Source organism: Drosophila serrata, unplaced genomic scaffold, assembly GCF_035046125.1.
Source record: "Drosophila serrata isolate PLE 108 unplaced genomic scaffold, ASM3504612v1 contig_184, whole genome shotgun sequence".
Classification (NCBI taxonomy): Eukaryota; Metazoa; Arthropoda; class Insecta; order Diptera; family Drosophilidae; genus Drosophila; species Drosophila serrata.
The window spans coordinates 9,252,177-9,271,146 of record NW_028257082.1 but is presented as its reverse complement, the minus strand read 5'-3'; the positions used below and the strand labels follow the sequence as shown (position 1 = coordinate 9,271,146).

General features: G+C 42.8%; 1 protein-coding gene across 11 annotated transcripts in view; it reads left to right on the top strand.

The window, feature by feature from the left end:
* The window catches only part of LOC110181206 (cyclic nucleotide-gated channel alpha-3), a 69,492-nt gene that overhangs the window by 31,298 nt on the left and 19,224 nt on the right, over positions 1-18,970 (top strand). For 6 of the 11 annotated variants that reach the window (XM_086829015.1, XM_086829013.1, XM_086829014.1 and 3 more), the window contains exons 3-5: positions 15,654-16,517; positions 16,903-17,263; positions 17,341-18,407. In XM_086829015.1, coding sequence (XP_086685141.1) covers positions 15,654-16,517; positions 16,903-17,263; positions 17,341-18,407 — 2,292 coding nt within the window. The remainder of the gene's footprint in view (positions 1-15,653; positions 16,518-16,902; positions 17,264-17,340; positions 18,408-18,970) is intronic. The other 5 variants (XM_086829021.1, XM_086829019.1, XM_086829020.1 and 2 more) reach the window with 1 other exon arrangement.

Below are 18,970 nucleotides of genomic sequence, written 5' to 3'. Positions count from 1 at the left end.
AAAGGATATTAAAATAATATCATATGCATGTATAATTTTTTTGTTGCTATTTTTCTCATAAACTTTTTCCTTTTCTTGGCAGTGCAACTTTCTCATTGGCCAACATTGCAGTTACTGGCCATATGTAATTTGAGTATTTCAATTATAAAAGCAATTTGCCCCAGGGGTGGCTGAGTTTCGATTACAGCAAGCGTATTAGCTTACCAATAAGTTGGCCTAGTTGAGTGGCGGCTAGAACAGGGCGGTTTTAAGACCAAAATCCGAAAGAAGGGATATGGATTACTTCCAACTATAACCTCTCAACGATGAGAGAGCGAGATGGTAGCAGCAATGTCTCGAATTTGGTAGCAAACACAGGGAATGCAAAAATAGTTGCCGGCACTTCAGGTTGCCACATTGTTGCACGGCTTGCCGTTTTAATTGGCATTCGCGATGGCTGCCATCCAGCACGACGTTGCGTATACGCCGCGTTGCCGCTGCACTGCGCTGTCCACATTGTTGCCGCGAAGTGCACGGAACAACTTTAGCATCGGAGAGGCGACTGCGTGCTGCACAAAGGACCACTTAAAGTTGGCAAAAGGGGGGATTTGCTTTGAGCGGAATGAGAATGAAAATGCGATAGTATGCTGGAGAAATGGGAACGGGTATGAGCATGAGAATGGGGCTTAAAGGTCGGCGCCAATGTTGTTGCCTGTAATGCAATTACAAATGCAGGTGCTGGAGCTCCTGTGTACCCCTGTACCAGGAGCCGCATTAGTTGGCATCCAGCCAGGTGTCATCCGAAGAGCGCTTGAATCCGTCGCTGGAATGGTTGACTTATCAACTAAAGTGCAGCATTAAAAGGAGCAAGAACAGAGAGAGACACCAGAAAAAAAATAAAAAAATAGAAGAGGACTGAAAGCAGCTAGTAAAGCGCTTCGCCCTTTACACATTTGCAGGGCCATTGAGCCGAGTTCCCTTCGAGGCTCCCAGCAAGCAACGTTATCTTCCAAGCCCTTTGAGTGTGCATGACGCAGACAAAGGGCATTAGAAATGGTCAGATAAGGAGATATGCAAATGATTTGCAGCTGGGAGGAGCGTGTGCGACTTAAGTTGAGTGCCCAAAGGCTTTGGGGAAATAGTTCTTTCACAAACTGATTAAATGGGCAGTTACTTAAAAGGGCTACTTTAACTTCTATCTCTCAGAAGATTGCAAAAACTATGGCATTTTTTCGGGAAAAATCTATTAAAGTGAACTTAAAGCTCACTCTTGTTCCAACAGGTTAATTTTACTTTAGAAATCTTTTATTTAAAAACCCTCTTCTAATTGTATATAAAATAGTTTTGAACAGCCAACCGTGCGTATGAGTGATAACTCTCTTGGGACATATTACTCATACGCACTGTTGCCCATACATGTCACACTACAAGTGATACATTTTCGAAAACTTTTGTTTGCCCCAACATATTCAAAGCTATTAAATGTAATTTTCGTTCTTAACTTATTTCTCTTCTCAACTTTATACCAATGAGCTACTTTAATAGAAATGCTTGCCCAACTTTTCCACTCAGTTGTCGTTGAAAGCGCTTCAATGCAAATGAAAGTGTTGGACCACACAAGTAAACAGAGCCACATTCAACACAGAGTGGCAGACATCAAACATTAAGCACTTAAGGCCATGAATTTGATTCTGGTCGGCAGAGAGACAGACACACACACACACACACACAGGCAGAGAGTGAGTATAGGACAGAGTTCATGCGGCGACATGTCGGGCATATCAATCACTTGCCCGTGCCCTCTGCCATTTCATAGGGCATAAACCTATTATTTTTCAACCGCAGCTCCTCCTCCTTCGGTTGGCTAAGCCTGCGGCAGAGTTCTACTCATGTTTTTGCCAACTCCGCAGCAGCAGCGTTGATAATTCGGTCAGTTTGCTCTCTAACCAGCCAGCTAGCAAGCTGGCCAACACTCTCCCAAGCTCACATGTCGCTTGTCGGTTGTCGGGATGTGGGCCAGTTGGCAGGATTAACTTGCAGGGGATTAACAGCGCCAGTGACCGCAGACAAGGATATGGAGCAGGACTAGAGCGGTGGCAGTGCAAGGAGCCAAACCGAAAATCTCTTTAATGTCTGACCTTCTTTGAGCCAAAAATATGCTTTTCACTGCTTTCAGTCAGCATAATATTTATGCACAAAGAGAAAGGGGGATACTTAGAGTAGGATATTATTAAAAAAAAGGATAAGGAAAGAGTTCTGATAGTAATTAGACAGTTAAATGCAGATCAGGTTTGAATATTATTAGTATCATATCTCCAGAGGAATTCAATGAAAAAGATTGTTAAAAACAAAAATGTTTGAATTTCTTAAGCTCAATAATTTTTTACACATTTTTATTAGCATACAACCTCAACATATCTACCTTTTCTATGTTATAGTTCAAATTGAAATATGTTAAATCTTCATAAAGTATCAAAAAGCCCACCTGAATATCATTTTACCTTTTATCATATATTTTCCTCTGTGTACAAATATCATACAGAATATTCACGTACACCCACAGCTTGAGGCTTGAGGCAAAGTTTCTTCTGTTTTTCTTTTTTTTTTTTAAGGAGCAATTTGCTTCAGAATTTATGTGGTAATTACCACAACGGTCGCGCTGCAGCAAATTAAGTTTTGCCAGCTGGCAGCAGAGTGGAGCACGACACGAGACACTTTGCTGGCCAACTAAGCGGATTACAATTTTATACTTGGCCATCTCACCCACATTTCGTTACTCTATTTTTGTTTGGGTTTTGTTTTTTTTTCTTTTTTTTTTTGGTTCGGTTTCCAGGCTCTTCTTCTTTTCGGGTTCTGTGGCAAAATTTGCCTTTTTACAATGCGATAAGCGCAATTTAGGCGGCGGCAACCGAACAAATAAAAAAATAAGTGGCTGAAGCTGCAAGTCATAAGCAGTTTGATCACGTAGCGCCTTAAAGCTGAAGAAGAAAAAGTAAGAAGCTGTATTTGGTTGGACTGCAGCCTAATCGCATTTTGGCTGCCAATCAGTGGAATTTGTGAGAAGTCCTTGGGAAACCCAGTTCTCTTACCAACATTTTCCTGACCATGTGAGTGTATGTTATGATTTTCACGTTTCCCCGTCAACGGTTATAACCACAATTGAGTTACGAGCTAAATAAACTGGGTAAGGGAGTCGTTTCATTTCGTTGAGCTTCCTTTTTCCCACTCTCATCGACTTTCTCAACTTGCCCCTCGCAAAAGTCAAGTTAAAGTTTTCCCCAAACAAATTATGAAATGAAAATTACCAAATGAACTCCGTTTTTATGTTATCTGTCTGCGAATTGAACAATAAAAAGTTCAGAGTATTTTCATGATCCTTTTCAAAAGGAATCTCTTGATAAACCAATATGCCAGCGCGAAGGGAGTCCCATACCCGAAATGACTTGACATTAAATTCAATGCGATTAGGTTGGACATTTAAGGGGAGTTTTGAGAAATATATAAAGAAGGAAGGAATGAAGGAATATTTTTTTTTCTTTGGGAAGGAGGGTCGGTATTGAAGCTACCATTGATTGATAACATTGGCAGGACACGATGCCCTGATGTGTGTGTGTGTGCACTTAAATTTGATATCCTTTGTGCGGAGAAATAGCTCTGCAGGACTCCTGGCATTTTCTTTAGCCGAAAACCGTCCGCCCCGGCCCTTATTATACGTTCGTTAAGCTTCCTTGCTCTTTGTCCAGTGGCTTTCTCCAGTGCCTAGTGTGTGTGTCCTGCAGGCCATTAATGCACTGAAGGCAGGAGGCGGTACGCAACAGCACTTTGGCTCCTCTTCCATGTGACCCAAATAGGTTTCGTTTTAGGGCTTAATGGCATAATGACGGCAGCACTGCTGCAACAACACCAACCAAGTCAAAGGCAAACATGCGCCCAAAAAAAAAATAATGTTGGCCAATTTCCCAGGGAGACACACAGTCGGCACTCTTCCTGCCGGTTTTCCCCTTTTTCCGTCGTTGTTTCCTTTCTCAATCGAGCACTTTAAAAAGTTGCCGCAAAATGAAATTGAAAAGTCAATACAATGTAATTGTTGTCCTTTTCCCCCCACCGCAAAAAACATTGTTGTCCTTGCCGCAGCAACAACGACGACGACAACGATGTTCATTCAATTTATTTGTAATTTTTTAACAATTTAACAGTTAAAAAAACAAACAAGAAAAAAGTCGAAAATAAACTTTTCGCCCAAAACGAAAGGAACCCAAAAACTGAAAAAAGGGGCAAGAGAGCGAGGGGGGCGGCAAACACAAATGCTGGCCCAAAGCAAATACAATTATGCTGGCCAACAACAGCAGCGAATGCTAAGCAAATACTCGACACGCCCCCCTACACCCTGCCCGCCCCTACGCCACTGGAAAAGCCGCGTGCTTAGAATATGTAATTCATTTGAAAGTTTTCGCCGCACCGCTCACCCATACTCTTTCTCTCGCGATGTGCTGTCGACAGAAATTAATTTAACTTTCGGCTCGGACAGTAACCAGAAGCCAGTTCCCCCTTCCGCCCTTTTGTCCTTTACCAGCAGCCCAACCGCCCCCCGCGGAAAAAGGGTCCGTCCGCAAGGTCAGGGCCCCAAGTGTTGGATGTGCATTTCGATCAATTAACATTTCCACAAGCGGCTTACAGGGCCCTAAATGCGATTAATGCATGAAATTCACTTAGGCGAAGGCTTTTCGCTTCCAACAGTTGGGGGGTGGGGCAGTGGTAATTGGAGGCGCCTCGTATTTCCCAGTTTACAAAAGGGGGCGTAACCCAGGCAGCAAGGAGTTCTATCTACGTACATTACCAAAAATTATCTTAAACGTTGTTTGTTAGTTATTTGCCAAGTCTAATTCTAATTGTTGAGGAATTTAAATCTCGTACAAATATTGGGTAAAAATTAATTTTAAATTTTTTGTGAACAATTTAGGTTAGTTATGAACTAGACCTTGTTATGCTAAGACAATTTAAATAATATTAATAAAACATTATTCTTTTAGATGATTTCACAATAATTGGTGATAGTTGATTGAGATGGTTGAAAATCCACCCCATTTCACTTCTGTAGTATATTTTATAAGGTCAAACGTATTGCCTTGCAGGTTTAATTAAACATATTAAGTTTCAAACTAGATTTTGGCAAGAAAGAGTTATATTTTGAGCTAACATTTGATTCAGAAAACATACATACATCCTTCCAAGTTGAAAATTCAAGAAAAATCCTTCTCTAAATTCAACTTTAACAGGTGTATTTACCACTTACTTACACGAATTTTATCGTTCATAATTTATTGTTCTCAGTGCACTTAAGATCTCTGTTTGCGGCCGCCTGTTTGTCTGGCGAAAGTTTTAATTATAGTTGCAGGATCTGCTCTTGTACGAAATCCTCATATCCTTTAGCCAAGATGCTGTGTCGGAAATTGCAACTTGAAGCGGTTTTAGCTTAATTTGACTTGCAGAACACACAGACACAACACACACTCTGATACTTGCACACAGTGTACAACACACACCCCTGGACTGGTGAACACTTTGGTAATCAGAGCATGGCTAGTAGCCAAAACATTTTTGGCATAAACGCACCGAAACTGTCGAAACAATGAAGTACGACCAGTGGCAAGGAGGCTGGAAAACGAACTATTTGCGGCATGCAAAGCCAGAGAATATCTAATGCTTATGCAGCAGTTATAATACACATCGTACTGTCCGTAATAACAGAATAACAACTGTGTTTGCAAAATTTTTACAAAAAAACAAAAGGTTTCTGCACAAAAGTTACTTGCTTACATATGTATATATGTGTTTTTATTGCTCTATTATTCAGAATAGAAACTAGTGTATTTTTTGGAGGCCATATCCATTGGCAATCAGTCTGTTGTTATACTCTTTAAGGGTATTATCATTTTTGTCAGAAGCTTTATGCTTAGTTATAATTTATTTCTTATAATTCATTTCCAAACTGCTAGAGTATATAAAATTGAGCATCCCGAAGATAGTTTCCTCTTATGTTTTACAACAAAAACAATAAAATTCCCTAAGTTATTAAAATTCATTGTTATTTTATTGAAAACTTGAAAAGGAAATCTATCAAAAAAGTGTTCATATAACATATGAATATAAAACTAAACTTTTGTGTTATTGCCCATTGAGATTATGTTGAAAACTTAAAAATTTCTTCTTGTTTCAAATATCTAAACACTAGAGTTTTTCCTGTACGATTACTTTAAGCTTACTTCTTCATAGACCGATAAAGTGCAGCAATCTTTGCAAATTTAAACTGAACTTTACCACTAAACCTTAACCAAAATGCAACGCCCGTTCGAATAATGCGTGTACTATCGGCTGTAAAAACAAGAAAACCCAAGCTTACTTTTCCCCAATTTTCCCCATGTGGTTATATGGTTTTTCCTCCCTCCTCCCTGGACTCATTCATCCGGGAAACTGAGGGGAAGCCTTAACGGCAAACTGCATTTCGGTAAATTATTGATTTGTGGCTGCGGTGGAAGATAAAGAGCTGCGCCAGCTGCTGCAGCAATCGAGAGCTAATTGAAGTGTTGCGGACCGAGAAGCGAGAGAATAAGCAAGAGTCTCCTGGCAAGGAAAGTGCTTAACTGGCAACCAGCATGAGTTCCACGGGTCAGCTCCTTACAATTATGCCATTGCAGGATACCAAATTGAATCTGCTTATTGGGGTTCAACTTCGCCATTTGCATAATCAGCCTGCGAGGGTAAAAATGTTCATTGTTCATTGCATACGCACAGGAGCGAAGAGGTGTGTGTGTGTGTTAGTGTGTATGTGTGTTAGGGTGCATATTACGCATACGCCTAGTTGGCGCAAATTGCCCCATTGGCTTCTGTTTTATCGCTGGCAAAAATTAAAATCTAAGCTCGAAGTTTTCCCTTGCCCTCTTCACAGTGTTTGTGTCTGCGGCTTTGTCCTAATCACATCACGTGCGCCTGTCTTGTCTCACATTACACACTCCCCCTTGCTTGTCCTGGACACTGACAAAAAAACCAGCTACAATTTATAAATGGGAGTAAACTAGCAACCTAAAAATGGAATGGCATGCATTTCTGTTGCTAAATTAATAAAATAACACCTATAATAGCTTATATTTCTTTGACTTTTTAGCTGAAAGAATCTTTTTAAGACTATCGATAGTTATTTAATAAACTATCTAATCAGCTATCGAAATTATCGAAGTAATTTATAGAGCTTTTTGAGCAGTTCTCACAACTCTTAAGTTGTTTTTTAGAAAAGAGAATAAGCTTTCGGTTTAGCTTAATTATTTCTAAATCAAAATGATTATTGATCATTTCCGAACACACAAATTTCTCACCTTTTAGTGTTATCGATAATATTTCTGATGTTTTTTGACCTGTGTTGTAAAAGTTTCCTCATTAATTGTTTGGTATAAAAACATGTATTGAAACTATTCAAAGAAGTCACCAGATTCCTTTCGCAGTGTAAGAATACGCATATACATATACATGCAACTAACTGTCTGGCCAAAAATTACAGGCCATGTGCTGAACCAAAAACTGTACTGGGCTGATCTGAGCCGAGATGTTGGCTCTTGGTCGTTGGTTGTTGGCCTGGCGTTGTCTGTTTTTGGCATTTGTCGCAATTGCCGTTAACTGCCAGCGCGTGTTGCCTGCCAACGTTTCATTATCAAAGCCGAGTTTGCCACTAAGCACGTCGTAAACAATAAGCTGGTCCCCTCAGCTTTCTCGCTCTTGGCCCGCCGTGGCCCACGCTTATTACTTTCGTCCCATTACGGGGACATGGTCACAGGACATGGTACATGGGGCACAGAACACGAGGCACACCAAGCATGGAGCAGGGACAACGGCCCCTGGACAGCTTTATGACATGCATACGCATCGCATATGGATATATATATATATAAATTCTGCTTAAAATCGTTTAATATGCCGCATTGTCCTGCGCATTGTGTGTGTGTGTGCGAGTCCTGACATTCTGACAGGAACAACGTCCTGCTTGTGTGAAAGTGTAGGAGTGAGTGAGAGTGCTAGGAAGGGAGTCCTAAATAATTACCAGTACAATTTCAATTTGCTGCTTCTTTTTGATGTTTGCCAAGATGGCCTGCGGGGATAGAGCACAAATTTCTCTGCCTCACTCGCTCGGTAACTGGATAAATTAAGTTTTGCAAGCATTTAATCCTCGTACATACACCCATTCCAACTTAACCTCGGTTTGTGGAAATTCCACAAGAGCCAGTGTATAATTTCATTTTGCCTTCTGCCCATGTCTAGGAATTTCCTGCAATTTAACCAACAATTTGACAGAGCAACAGGATATTCTTGAACCCAGCGATGTTTCACTGTAGTGTCGCCCTGCAATTGACATTTCACTCGCAACTGACTGCTAAGTGCTCGCACTCTAATTTAAATTAAACTAATTTGTAAATCTTAAACACACACACAGTACTTCTTCTATATATACAGATGTTTGCCCTCCACATGCCCTTGTGTTTATTTTTAACCCAAATCCATTAGAGAAGTTACTCAAGAATCCTTTAGATATTTATGCTGTGAGCGCAGTCTTAGCCCCCCCAGACACAGATACATTTCCATTCGCAGAATGCAGCTGCACATACAGATACAGATACAGATACAGTTGCAGCTACAGATACAGATACAGATACAGATACAGATACATTGCAGCTACAGATGCAAGTGCAAGTTGCTTAGCTGAGAGATTCAGAGCGAGCACAGAGGTCACATCAAGTAAATAGCAACGTCGTCGAGGCAAACAAATACGCAAACATTTATAAGACTGCTAAGCTCATAACGAAATGCACTTACACTTGAGTACAAGCGCACACACACACCCCAAAACACACACATGTGATGGGTGTGTGACCATCACTGCTCCCTCCTGAGTTTTTGTCATGCCAAACATGCATACACTGGGAAAAAGTCACCGAAAAACAAGAGGGTTTCTTTACTTAAATATAACCATATTTGGTTAAAATTAAACACAGGTCTTCAAAGTTTCTTAAACACATCAAAATTTAACTTTCTACATCGTATATGTCTCAATAGGAGTCGTAGTTTATATGAGAAATACTTTTTAAATAGATAACTAATGAACATTTAAAGCTTAAAGCAACTACTCCCTGTAAAAGCTACCAGTTAGAATAAAATAAAATAAATTTCCTTAAAGGATACTATTACCACTCCCATCTAGATTAACCCCCCGCACTAAGAAAAAGTTCCCAAAAGTGTCAGTGATGTTTTACGCTTTTTGCTCTGCACATCACGTATACGCCACGCGGGACCAGCGAGCTCATCTCCCATTCATACCGATGTCCCACGACAATGCCAATGCAAATGCGGGGCCAAAGTCGCTTTTCAGCTGGCTTAGCCACCGCTCAGCATTGGGTTAAAGGTCCCCAATGGTTGGATCGGGATTGGGACACAGATTGACCCAAAAAAATATATGTATATAAAATACAACAAGAATGCACAGCTGGATGAAGCGTAATTAACTACATATTCCATGGCAAATTAAGGTATTCAAATGATGCGGGCAGCCGCCATTGCTTGTCACTCAATTTCAGTATTGCACCCGCATCCCTGTGTCCTTATGTCCTGGCTCATATCCTGGCGGACAAACTTGCATACTCGTACGTCGTACCCCGCACCCCCCCGTTCACCCACATGTCCGCGCATATTAAAAGTTTAATGTAAATGTAATGAGCGCCAGCGCATGCAAATGAACAGTTTGGCTTTCGACCCCGCACTTTCCCTTAGCGTTTTTATTGCTTTTGCGGTTGCAGCAGCTGCACTGCATCCTTGTTGCTCCACTGCTAATGAGTTGAGTCACTTACATACATTGAAAGTGTTGCAAAATTTAAAGTACATTTAGCAGTGGCGGTAGCTGTGATTTTGAGTGCCTTAGCAAGGAGAGGGGGAAGCAAGGATAATTGGATTTCAAATGTGGGTTTATATTTTATATTTCTATTTCATTTGAAAAAAGTCTTACAACTGTGAACATTTTTTGGTCTCATGTCGAAGTTATCACTACCCAAAATATGCTTCTTAGATTCCCTAATGCGTATCCTTATTAAAAATCATTAGTTTTTGTTTAAAATCTCCTCGTCGTTAGTTTAATTAATTTTTATATCCTTACAGTTTAACTGGAAATCAGCTTGGTCACAATTTTAATTAAAATCCACACTCATTAGGCTTTTGTAGGGTTTAATTCCCGATGATGGCCTAATACCACATTCCATATATACATACATATCGCCATATTAGCAGGCGACCAGCGGATATGCCGTGCTTGACCATCTGCTATTTCCGACGCCGCGGCACATTTTGGCCAGCTTTTCCCCCATTGTCCAAAGCGTTAATTGAATTGGCTTCTCCGCCGGCAAGTTTGTGTAGCATCTGTGCTCCATTTGCTACAACTGCTACGCATCTGTCCCAGCGGCTTCACCTGGCCTGGACACCTACACATGCATATAAAACGGGCTCGTACCTTCGCGGCATTTACACGCACGTGCGCACAACTACATAGGCAGTTTCTGGGGTGTATGTGGGAGGTGATACACCTCCCCTCGCCACCCCCCTCCTATGACACCTTGATACGCATTCATGCATACCAAACGCTCTGAATGAGATCTCTGCGTCCTGGTATAGTAAGGGAATCACACCAGGGAGTGGGTAATGCGATGGTGGCAATGAGTCCCAATGAGTCGCAATGATGATGACGCCTTCCTCAGTTCAGCGGCTCCTTCAAAAGAGCGTTTAATTAAATGAAGTCGTTTGCATTAATGTTGTCATTACGCATTTGCCTACGGAGCATCTTGGCAAGACAAAGAAAAGAACCAGGCTAAGATGCACAAAATTCATTACTTAAATGGGGAGCAGGTGTTTGGCGCCTGCCAGCTGAGAAAGCGGAAAACATAAGCTGGATGGGATCGGGAAACTCAAAAGACACTCACTTACAAGGAGGGGCCTTAGCATTCGGGTCACCCAAATTCAATTCTCGCTTACGTCAAACGCCAAACAGCCCCAGCACTCCACTCCACTCCACTCCACTCCACTACACACCACTCAGAGGCCGAGGCAGTATCAAATTTCCACTTTCGTTTCACAGTTCTGGAAAATCAGAATTTGAGTGCTTGATTGCCCCTTTTTCACCGAACGCCGGTGGAAGTTTCAGGAAGGGAGACCACGGGGCGGCAATGTCAATTAAAGCCACATGGACGCGGTGCTTGTGCGGACTTTGGGCCAATTAAGAGTGACATTTTGCGGGGACAGCACCAAGTGGAACAAGTCCTAGTGGTTGGTCCTGTTCTGTCCTGTCCTGTCCTGTCCCGTTCTGTTCTTTTCTGTCCTGCCCCGACCTGTGTCACCAATATTGGCCATTTTGGTTTGGCAATACTGACTAGCAAAGGATAAATTCTTCAATCAAAGTTCAGGAAAGGAATCTTGCACAGGTTTTTTGACTTTAAGCCATAAAAAACAGCAAGTAAAGTTAATTATTTATTGAGTGAAAAGGTCTTTATTGATTACTCACAGAACTACTAACGAAATAAGAACTTTGCGCATTCCATTTTCAAAACAAGCAACTTGAAATGAATAAACTATGTTTTAATGCAGATTTATTACAACAAAACGACGTTAGCCTTGCAGCACAGAAAATAATGAGCTACTTTTTGCTCAGTGAATTTCCCAATAACTAAGATTCCTTTTCAAAGGACTTTTTTTATGCCTCCAAGGTAACAAAAAAGAAAATAAAAGCCAGTGCCAGTTTGATATGCTTTTTACAGCACAAGAAATTCAATCTGCACCGATTTCTGAGACCTTTTCGCCTTGGATTATTTTGCAAGAAACTGTTTTACCAAACAACATACCTATTTGAGGTGGCTTTACCTTGATCCAGTTCATTGGACTGGCAGTTGACTATTTAAATTCCCCGTACTGAGTTTGGGCTATGCCCCTTTGCCCCGGAGGCTTTTGAAGTTGGGTTTTTGCATAATGTTTTTATGGCTCGACTTCCTTTTTGTGTCGTTTAAGTTTCCATTTCCACTTTGAGTTGGGGTTTTCGCCACTGCTCCTGATGCCATGGCCTAAACTCTGTCCATGTCCTTTTCGTTTCTTGGCCGCGTGTTTGTGTAAGGCTCAAGTATGTTTAAGTAAAGTTTGCTCGCCAAACTTTTGTCAAAGTATTTCGTGTTCTCAAATATTTTCATTTGCCGTGGCAGCTGCACCAAATAATTGAGGTTTAGTTTTTTGGTCCGCCCAAAAAGCTAAAAGCGGACGTTCTTTTCGCTTTCCAAAAGAATGGGGAAAGAGAAAAAAAACCCCAAAAACCAAAACCAAAACCGAGGCCGGGCTGCGATGATTTGCGGCAAGCAAATTTATTGACAATTCATGGCTCTCGGTTGCCCCGAAATCCTGAGCTGTGTGACGGAGTAACTGAGTGAGGGGCGAGGCCGTTCAAGCGTTTTGTTGAACTTTTGCGCAAGTTTGTCGCAAGTTTCCGTTTCCGGCTGGCAGGCCATGACAAAGTGCCGCACATTAAGCTGTAGATTTTTCATTTTTCCTCGCTCTATCTCACTCGAGCTGTGCTCTTGCTCCTTCTTATTCTCCATCGCCTTTTCACCCCGCCGGGGTTTACCCTGTTTTTGTTATCACTGAGGCCGCAGCCAAGACAAACCGAAAAGCGCAAAAGTTTAAATTAATGACACTCAACTATTAGCAAAATTAAATAGTGGCAAGATTATGTCTGCAAACTTGGAATGCGGTCAGGGACAGGACTGGGAATCAGGCTCCCCTTGATCTCGCTCCTCACTCTTCGCTCCCATTACCATATTTCCCTCTCTCACTGACTGTGGCCAAGAATATCGGCCCAATTTGCGTTGACAGCGGCTGGCAGTGGGCAACAGGCTTGTAAATTGCCAATGACGCAATCGCCATTTGTTGTTTGTTGTTTTGCTCGAATGTGTGAGTGAAAACTTTCACTATGCCCGTGTTCGACATTGAAATGCACTCTGGCGAACTAAGTTTGTTCAACAAAACTGAAATCAAACAAGTGCCAAGGCTGCCATGAATAATTGGACCAAGAGATACCCATTACTTTTAGCAGCACTTAAAACCGGAAACAGGGAAGAATCATTGGAAAATAAATATGACTTCCCTCTTAGGTACTATTAAATAATTAATAGCTCTTTAAATTTTATTTACTATACTTGAACAAATACCTTTCTGTATTAAATTACAGAAGCTAGAAACAACGCAAAATCCTAACTGGTCAGAGAAAATATTTTTTTTATTTTTCTATTTAACAATTCCACTAAAATTGCAGTTTACAGCAAAGTTACTAGCATACAAATTAGTTTCCACCGGCTAGTAGTTATGTGTATATAATAAACAATTACTCAACTATATTTAGCCAACGATTTAAAACAATAGAAACTATTTTCCAACCAACTCTGGTGTCTATATGAAATTAAATGCCCTGCAAAATTATACAGTTACATTTTCCGCTAGATTTCGCAAAACCAGGGAGGACTTAAAAATAGTTCATTACCAGGAATCTCATTTAATGCGGGAGATAGCGACAGAGATAGAGAGATAGAATAAGAGAGAGAAAGAGAGAGATGTGTAGTGAAAGCCGTGGCATTTATTATTAATGCATTACCCAGCTAAATAACATTTATTTTTCCAGCTTGCTAGCCTCGAGCGAAAAGTGTTCCCATGAAGGGCGTGGCCGAAGTGGAATTAGTTAATAAATAAACGCGGTCAAGTTGATTTGTATGTTGCCATTAAGCGGGAATTAATTAGAAATTATTGCCAGGCGGGAGGAAAGTGCAAATTCGTGTTGGACTCAAGGTGTGGAAAGCAAGGGACAATGAGCACAAGCAGGAGCCTGGGCAGGAGCAGGAGCAGGAGCAGGAGCCTGGGCAGGTGGGCCAAAGTAATTGACAATTTTTGCATTTCACTCGCGACACACAGACACTCGAGTCAGCATCATTGTTTGGTGGCCTAATTGAATTACGTTGGCCCAGAAAAGAAGCTGGGCAATAATTAAAAGCGGTCTGCCAATAATCAATGGCCCGGCTCACTCAGCTGGAGGCAGGTACATATCCAGTATACCCAATATACTATAAGGAGCAGCTTCTATTCCGCAACAGGCGGTGGACACGAACTGCTCGTAATAGAAATAAATTGGCGCCGCACGCAGTTCGCTGGCGACATCTCCCAGATATAGACACAAGTGGCAGGGAGAGGTGCTAGCGGCTTTGGCCATTCATTGTCTGGCTGTTCGACAGTCAAGTGGCACTTGAGCCAGTCTTTTGGCCAGGAACGGAGTCCGGGACAGGATAGGACAGAGCTGAACAGGAGAGCGAAGCATCCCGTAGCCCTTGCGTGTGGCAGCTCATGAATTTCCAAGTGGCAGCCAGTTGCCAGGCAGCTGGTTAAAAGTAATGAAGCTCCAACAGCGAATGTGTGTGCGGGAGTGTGTTGCCCGACTCCATCGCATCCTTTGCCACGGTCTGGATCTCTTGCATGCTCCTCCGTTTTGGGCGCACGTAATTAAATCTAACTTTATTAGCACATTTCGGGGGCTCGAAATGAAATGGAGGTACGAGTCGAGTAACTTTGGTGCCAAGGTACTTGGCCATCACCTCACCATCCAACAATCCAGCTTTGCATGCAAGTAATACACAGAGAAAAATGCCTAAGGGTTAACATTTATATTTATACATTTCTCTTTTTCACCTAACTATATAATTAGTAAAAGTTCATGTTTCTTACTAGCACCTTTTATATATAAATGCTTAAGATATGTGAAAACAATCCTTTATAGGTGCAAAACAAATGTTATATCTCAAAAACTCGTCATTTTTAAAACTTCCAGAACATATTTACATAATTCTTTGATATACTTATTACCTATTAGATCATTTGAAGTTCCAAAACTATATTTTTTTAGTGTTTTTAAGTAGGCACTGTTAGTCACAAAAATAATGGTATTCGCTTTAAGCACACATTTTTAAAAGATTTCATCAAATTTAAATATTGAAATTACAAAATTATCAAGAAAATCATACCCATTTCTCTGTGTACCCAAGCAAGTCCTGGTAAGATTTAATTAGTTTTAGTCCTAAATAAACACAAGTTTTAGATATATATACGAATATCCATGTCCCCCATGTACATCTCGTTGTTGTTTCATGTTGAATGCTGTTGCTATTTGATAATGTTATTGCAGTTGAGTTGATGTTAAAGACCAAAACTTTCAACAACACCACCACCACCAACCACCACCACCAAGCAAGCCACCTGTAGCCACCAAAAAAAAAAGAAACCACCACCAAACCAATCCTCTCTCTCACTCGTTCTTATTGTGATTTATTCGCTCATTTCTCTCTGTGTGTGTGTGTGTGTGTGTGTTAAAACCCTTCTAGAAAAAAAATCATAAAAATTAATGGAGAATTTGCAATTAACTTTTCACTATACTCTGATCACATTTCTCGTGCTCTTCCCATACATATATACGAAATTCCATAAATCAATGCGAAACCAATTACGAAATTAATCGGCATCGAACAAAAAACGAAAAACTCTATGTGAAATGCTTGCAACAACGCCAAATGCAGCTGGCACGCCCAGTTTAAGGCGAGAGGAGGCCATCGATGGCGATGCAGATGGCCACGACAGCCATGTCGATGGGGATAACGACAACGACAACGATACCAACGCTAACGATGATGATGACGAACGATGGCTGAAGCAGGCTCAGGCTCAGGCTTATGCCGCTCACAATGACAGGCCGCAACAACAGACCAAAACAACACTTGCAATACGTCAGAACAGCAATAGCAACACCCACAGCCACAGCCACAGTCAGAGCAACAGCAAAAGCAAAAGCAACTCTGCTAATTGCAACACCAAAACGGGAACGGGAACGGGAACGGCAGCAACATCTCAGGCAAACATTGCCCACAGATTAGCCCCGCGGGCCAGCTTCCCGGAGATTATGCAGCCTCGCCTATCGCTCAACGGGCTCCTTAATCCCTCACTGATGCCCTCGCCCCGGCCACTATATCGGGATCATAGCTCCAGATCCATCAATCCGCTGACCGCCTATGAGCAGCAGATGGCCGAACTGGATGGTAGCTTCTATGCCAGCAACGCGGGATATTTGGGCGCCGGCATGGGCGGCAGTGCTGGCGGTGGCACAACCTGTACGAATCTCACGGTGGGCGGTGGTTCCACCGGTATATCCGGTGCAGGTGCCACGTCCAGCAACGGTGGTGGTGGTGCTTCAACTGGTGGCGCCGGCGGCGGCCTATCCTCGCATACAGGTGGCGGCCATGGTGGTGGCTCCGGTGGTGGTGGTGGTGGGAGTGCCGCCATACACACAACTGAACTCTCGATAACACCCACAATGGCCGGCGACGAGCAGTTTATCGATCTGGGAAGCCTAAGACGCTTCTCGATCGATCGCCAGAGCTTTCTCGGTAAGGCCGCGTCATCCCAGATCCTTGAAAACTAAATCAGGAAGTCTAAAACCAAATTTTTCTCTATTAAAATAAACCAATTTTTAAATTACGAGAGATTTTTGTAGCTGTTACTTGATTCCTGGTAAAACTAGGTGGCATTTCGTATAAAAAAACTATATTTTTAACAAACAAAATGAATGTTATATCCACGAAATCACCAAGTTTTGCTTAGACAATTTACAGCATATCAGAGTTTTATCAACCCAATTAAATTCTCAATTGTTTAACTAAAATTTTTCCCAAAAACCTATCGATCCTATTCTAGGTTTGCTCTAACAAAAATTATACCTTTAGTACTTAAAAAACTTTACTAATATGATTCCTAACGATTTCACATCCACAGATCTAGGACCAAAGTTTGGCATGACCCAGCCGAAATTCGGCCAGAGTGTCTCGCAACAAGGTTTCTTTACTTCGCACGATAGCCTGGCCACACCATGCGCCTCCAGGGCCTCCAACTCGCACATGGCCACCGTAAGCACTGCCTCCGAAATGGATCTTCTGCACAACAAGCAACGCAACAAGTCACGCGGACGCCTGAAAACGGCTGCCAGCGGCGATCAGCCGCTTTTGGGCACCTGGAATCGCTCCACGGGACGCGGTTCGCAGGATAACACGCTGGCCGGCGGCGGAGCCACCAGCCTGGCCATGGGCGGCATCGGGCACAACCAGTATGGCGGCAACTACTGCAACGGCACGGATCGGTGAGTGTTGTCACCATTTCCAGATTTGCCGAATAACATCTCTCTCCTCTCCTCTTTTTTGGATTAAATTCCACTAGCTATCCGCGCTCCCGGTCGCAACAGCAGGGTCACCACAATGCCGCCCAACAGCCGCATCATCCCTACCAGCTGCAGCACTCGGCCTCCACAGTGTCGCATCACCCGCACGCACACGGTCCGCCCTCGCAGGGTGGACCCGGTGGCCCGGGGCCACCTCATGGCGGCCATCCCCATCATCCCCATCATGGTGGAGCCGGCAGTGGTGGGGGCAGCGGAGGCGGACCACATGGCGGTCAGCCGCATCATCAGAAACCACATCGCACCGCCTCGCAGAGGATACGGGCGGCGACGGCAGCCAGGAAGCTGCACTTTGTGTTCGATCCGGCGGGGCGGCTGTGCTACTACTGGTCCATGGTGGTGTCCATGGCCTTCCTGTACAACTTCTGGGTGATAATCTACCGCTTCGCCTTCCAGGAGATCAACCGGCGCACGATTGCGATCTGGTTTTGCCTGGACTACCTGTCCGACTTCCTGTATCTGATCGATATATTCTTCCACTTCCGCACCGGCTACCTGGAGGATGGGGTGCTGCAGACGGATGCTCTGAAGCTGCGCACTCACTACATGAACTCGACGATCTTCTACATCGACTGCCTGTGCCTGTTGCCGCTGGACTTCCTCTATCTGTCCATTGGCTTCAACTCGATCCTGCGCAGTTTCCGGCTGGTGAAGATCTATCGCTTCTGGGCCTTCATGGACCGGACCGAGCGGCACACCAACTATCCGAATCTGTTCCGGAGCACGGCCCTCATCCACTACCTGCTTGTGATATTCCATTGGAACGGCTGTCTCTATCACATCATTCACAAGAACAATGGCTTCGGGTCACGCAACTGGGTCTATCATGACTCCGAGTCGGCGGATGTGGTCAAGCAGTATCTGCAGAGCTACTACTGGTGCACCCTGGCCCTGACCACCATCGGGGATCTACCGAAACCACGCTCCAAGGGCGAGTATGTGTTCGTCATTCTGCAGCTGCTCTTTGGCCTGATGCTCTTCGCCACGGTGCTGGGTCATGTGGCCAATATTGTGACGTCAGTGAGTGCAGCGCGCAAGGAGTTTCAAGGTGAGTGGAACAGAAATAGGATGCAGATTGGGGTCAGGAATAGCATTAATAACAAATAAGGTTTTCCCCCTCCCCCGCCTCAATACAGAAAATATTGCAACCCTCGGATGCAGTTAGCACTTATCTCAAATTAATCACAACTATTGTTTGATATTTGCAAAGACAAACAATATGGAAAATCCTTCTGCAGGGGAAAAATGAAAATGAAAACATTGAGGTCATGGTATATACTATATCCCTCAGTACTTAGCCTGATTAATTAATCTTTTTTTGTTGCATGTAAACAAAGAAAATATGACAAATTTCATTGAAAATGCAGAGAATAAGCTTCTGATAGATGACACTGAAACATTGCTTTTTTGCTGGTATAAGTTATGGCCACGGATATTGGTAGCAGGGAGGAATAGTATGAAAATGATTTGGAACAATACATTTAATATAAAAAAGCTGCCACAAGATGTATCCTTGGTTATCCCTTCTTTGGCTTTCCCCCTTTCGACCCCCTTTTAAATGCAAATGAAAAAAGCGACCTTCAACAATGGTCGGACTAAAGGTATTTCTCT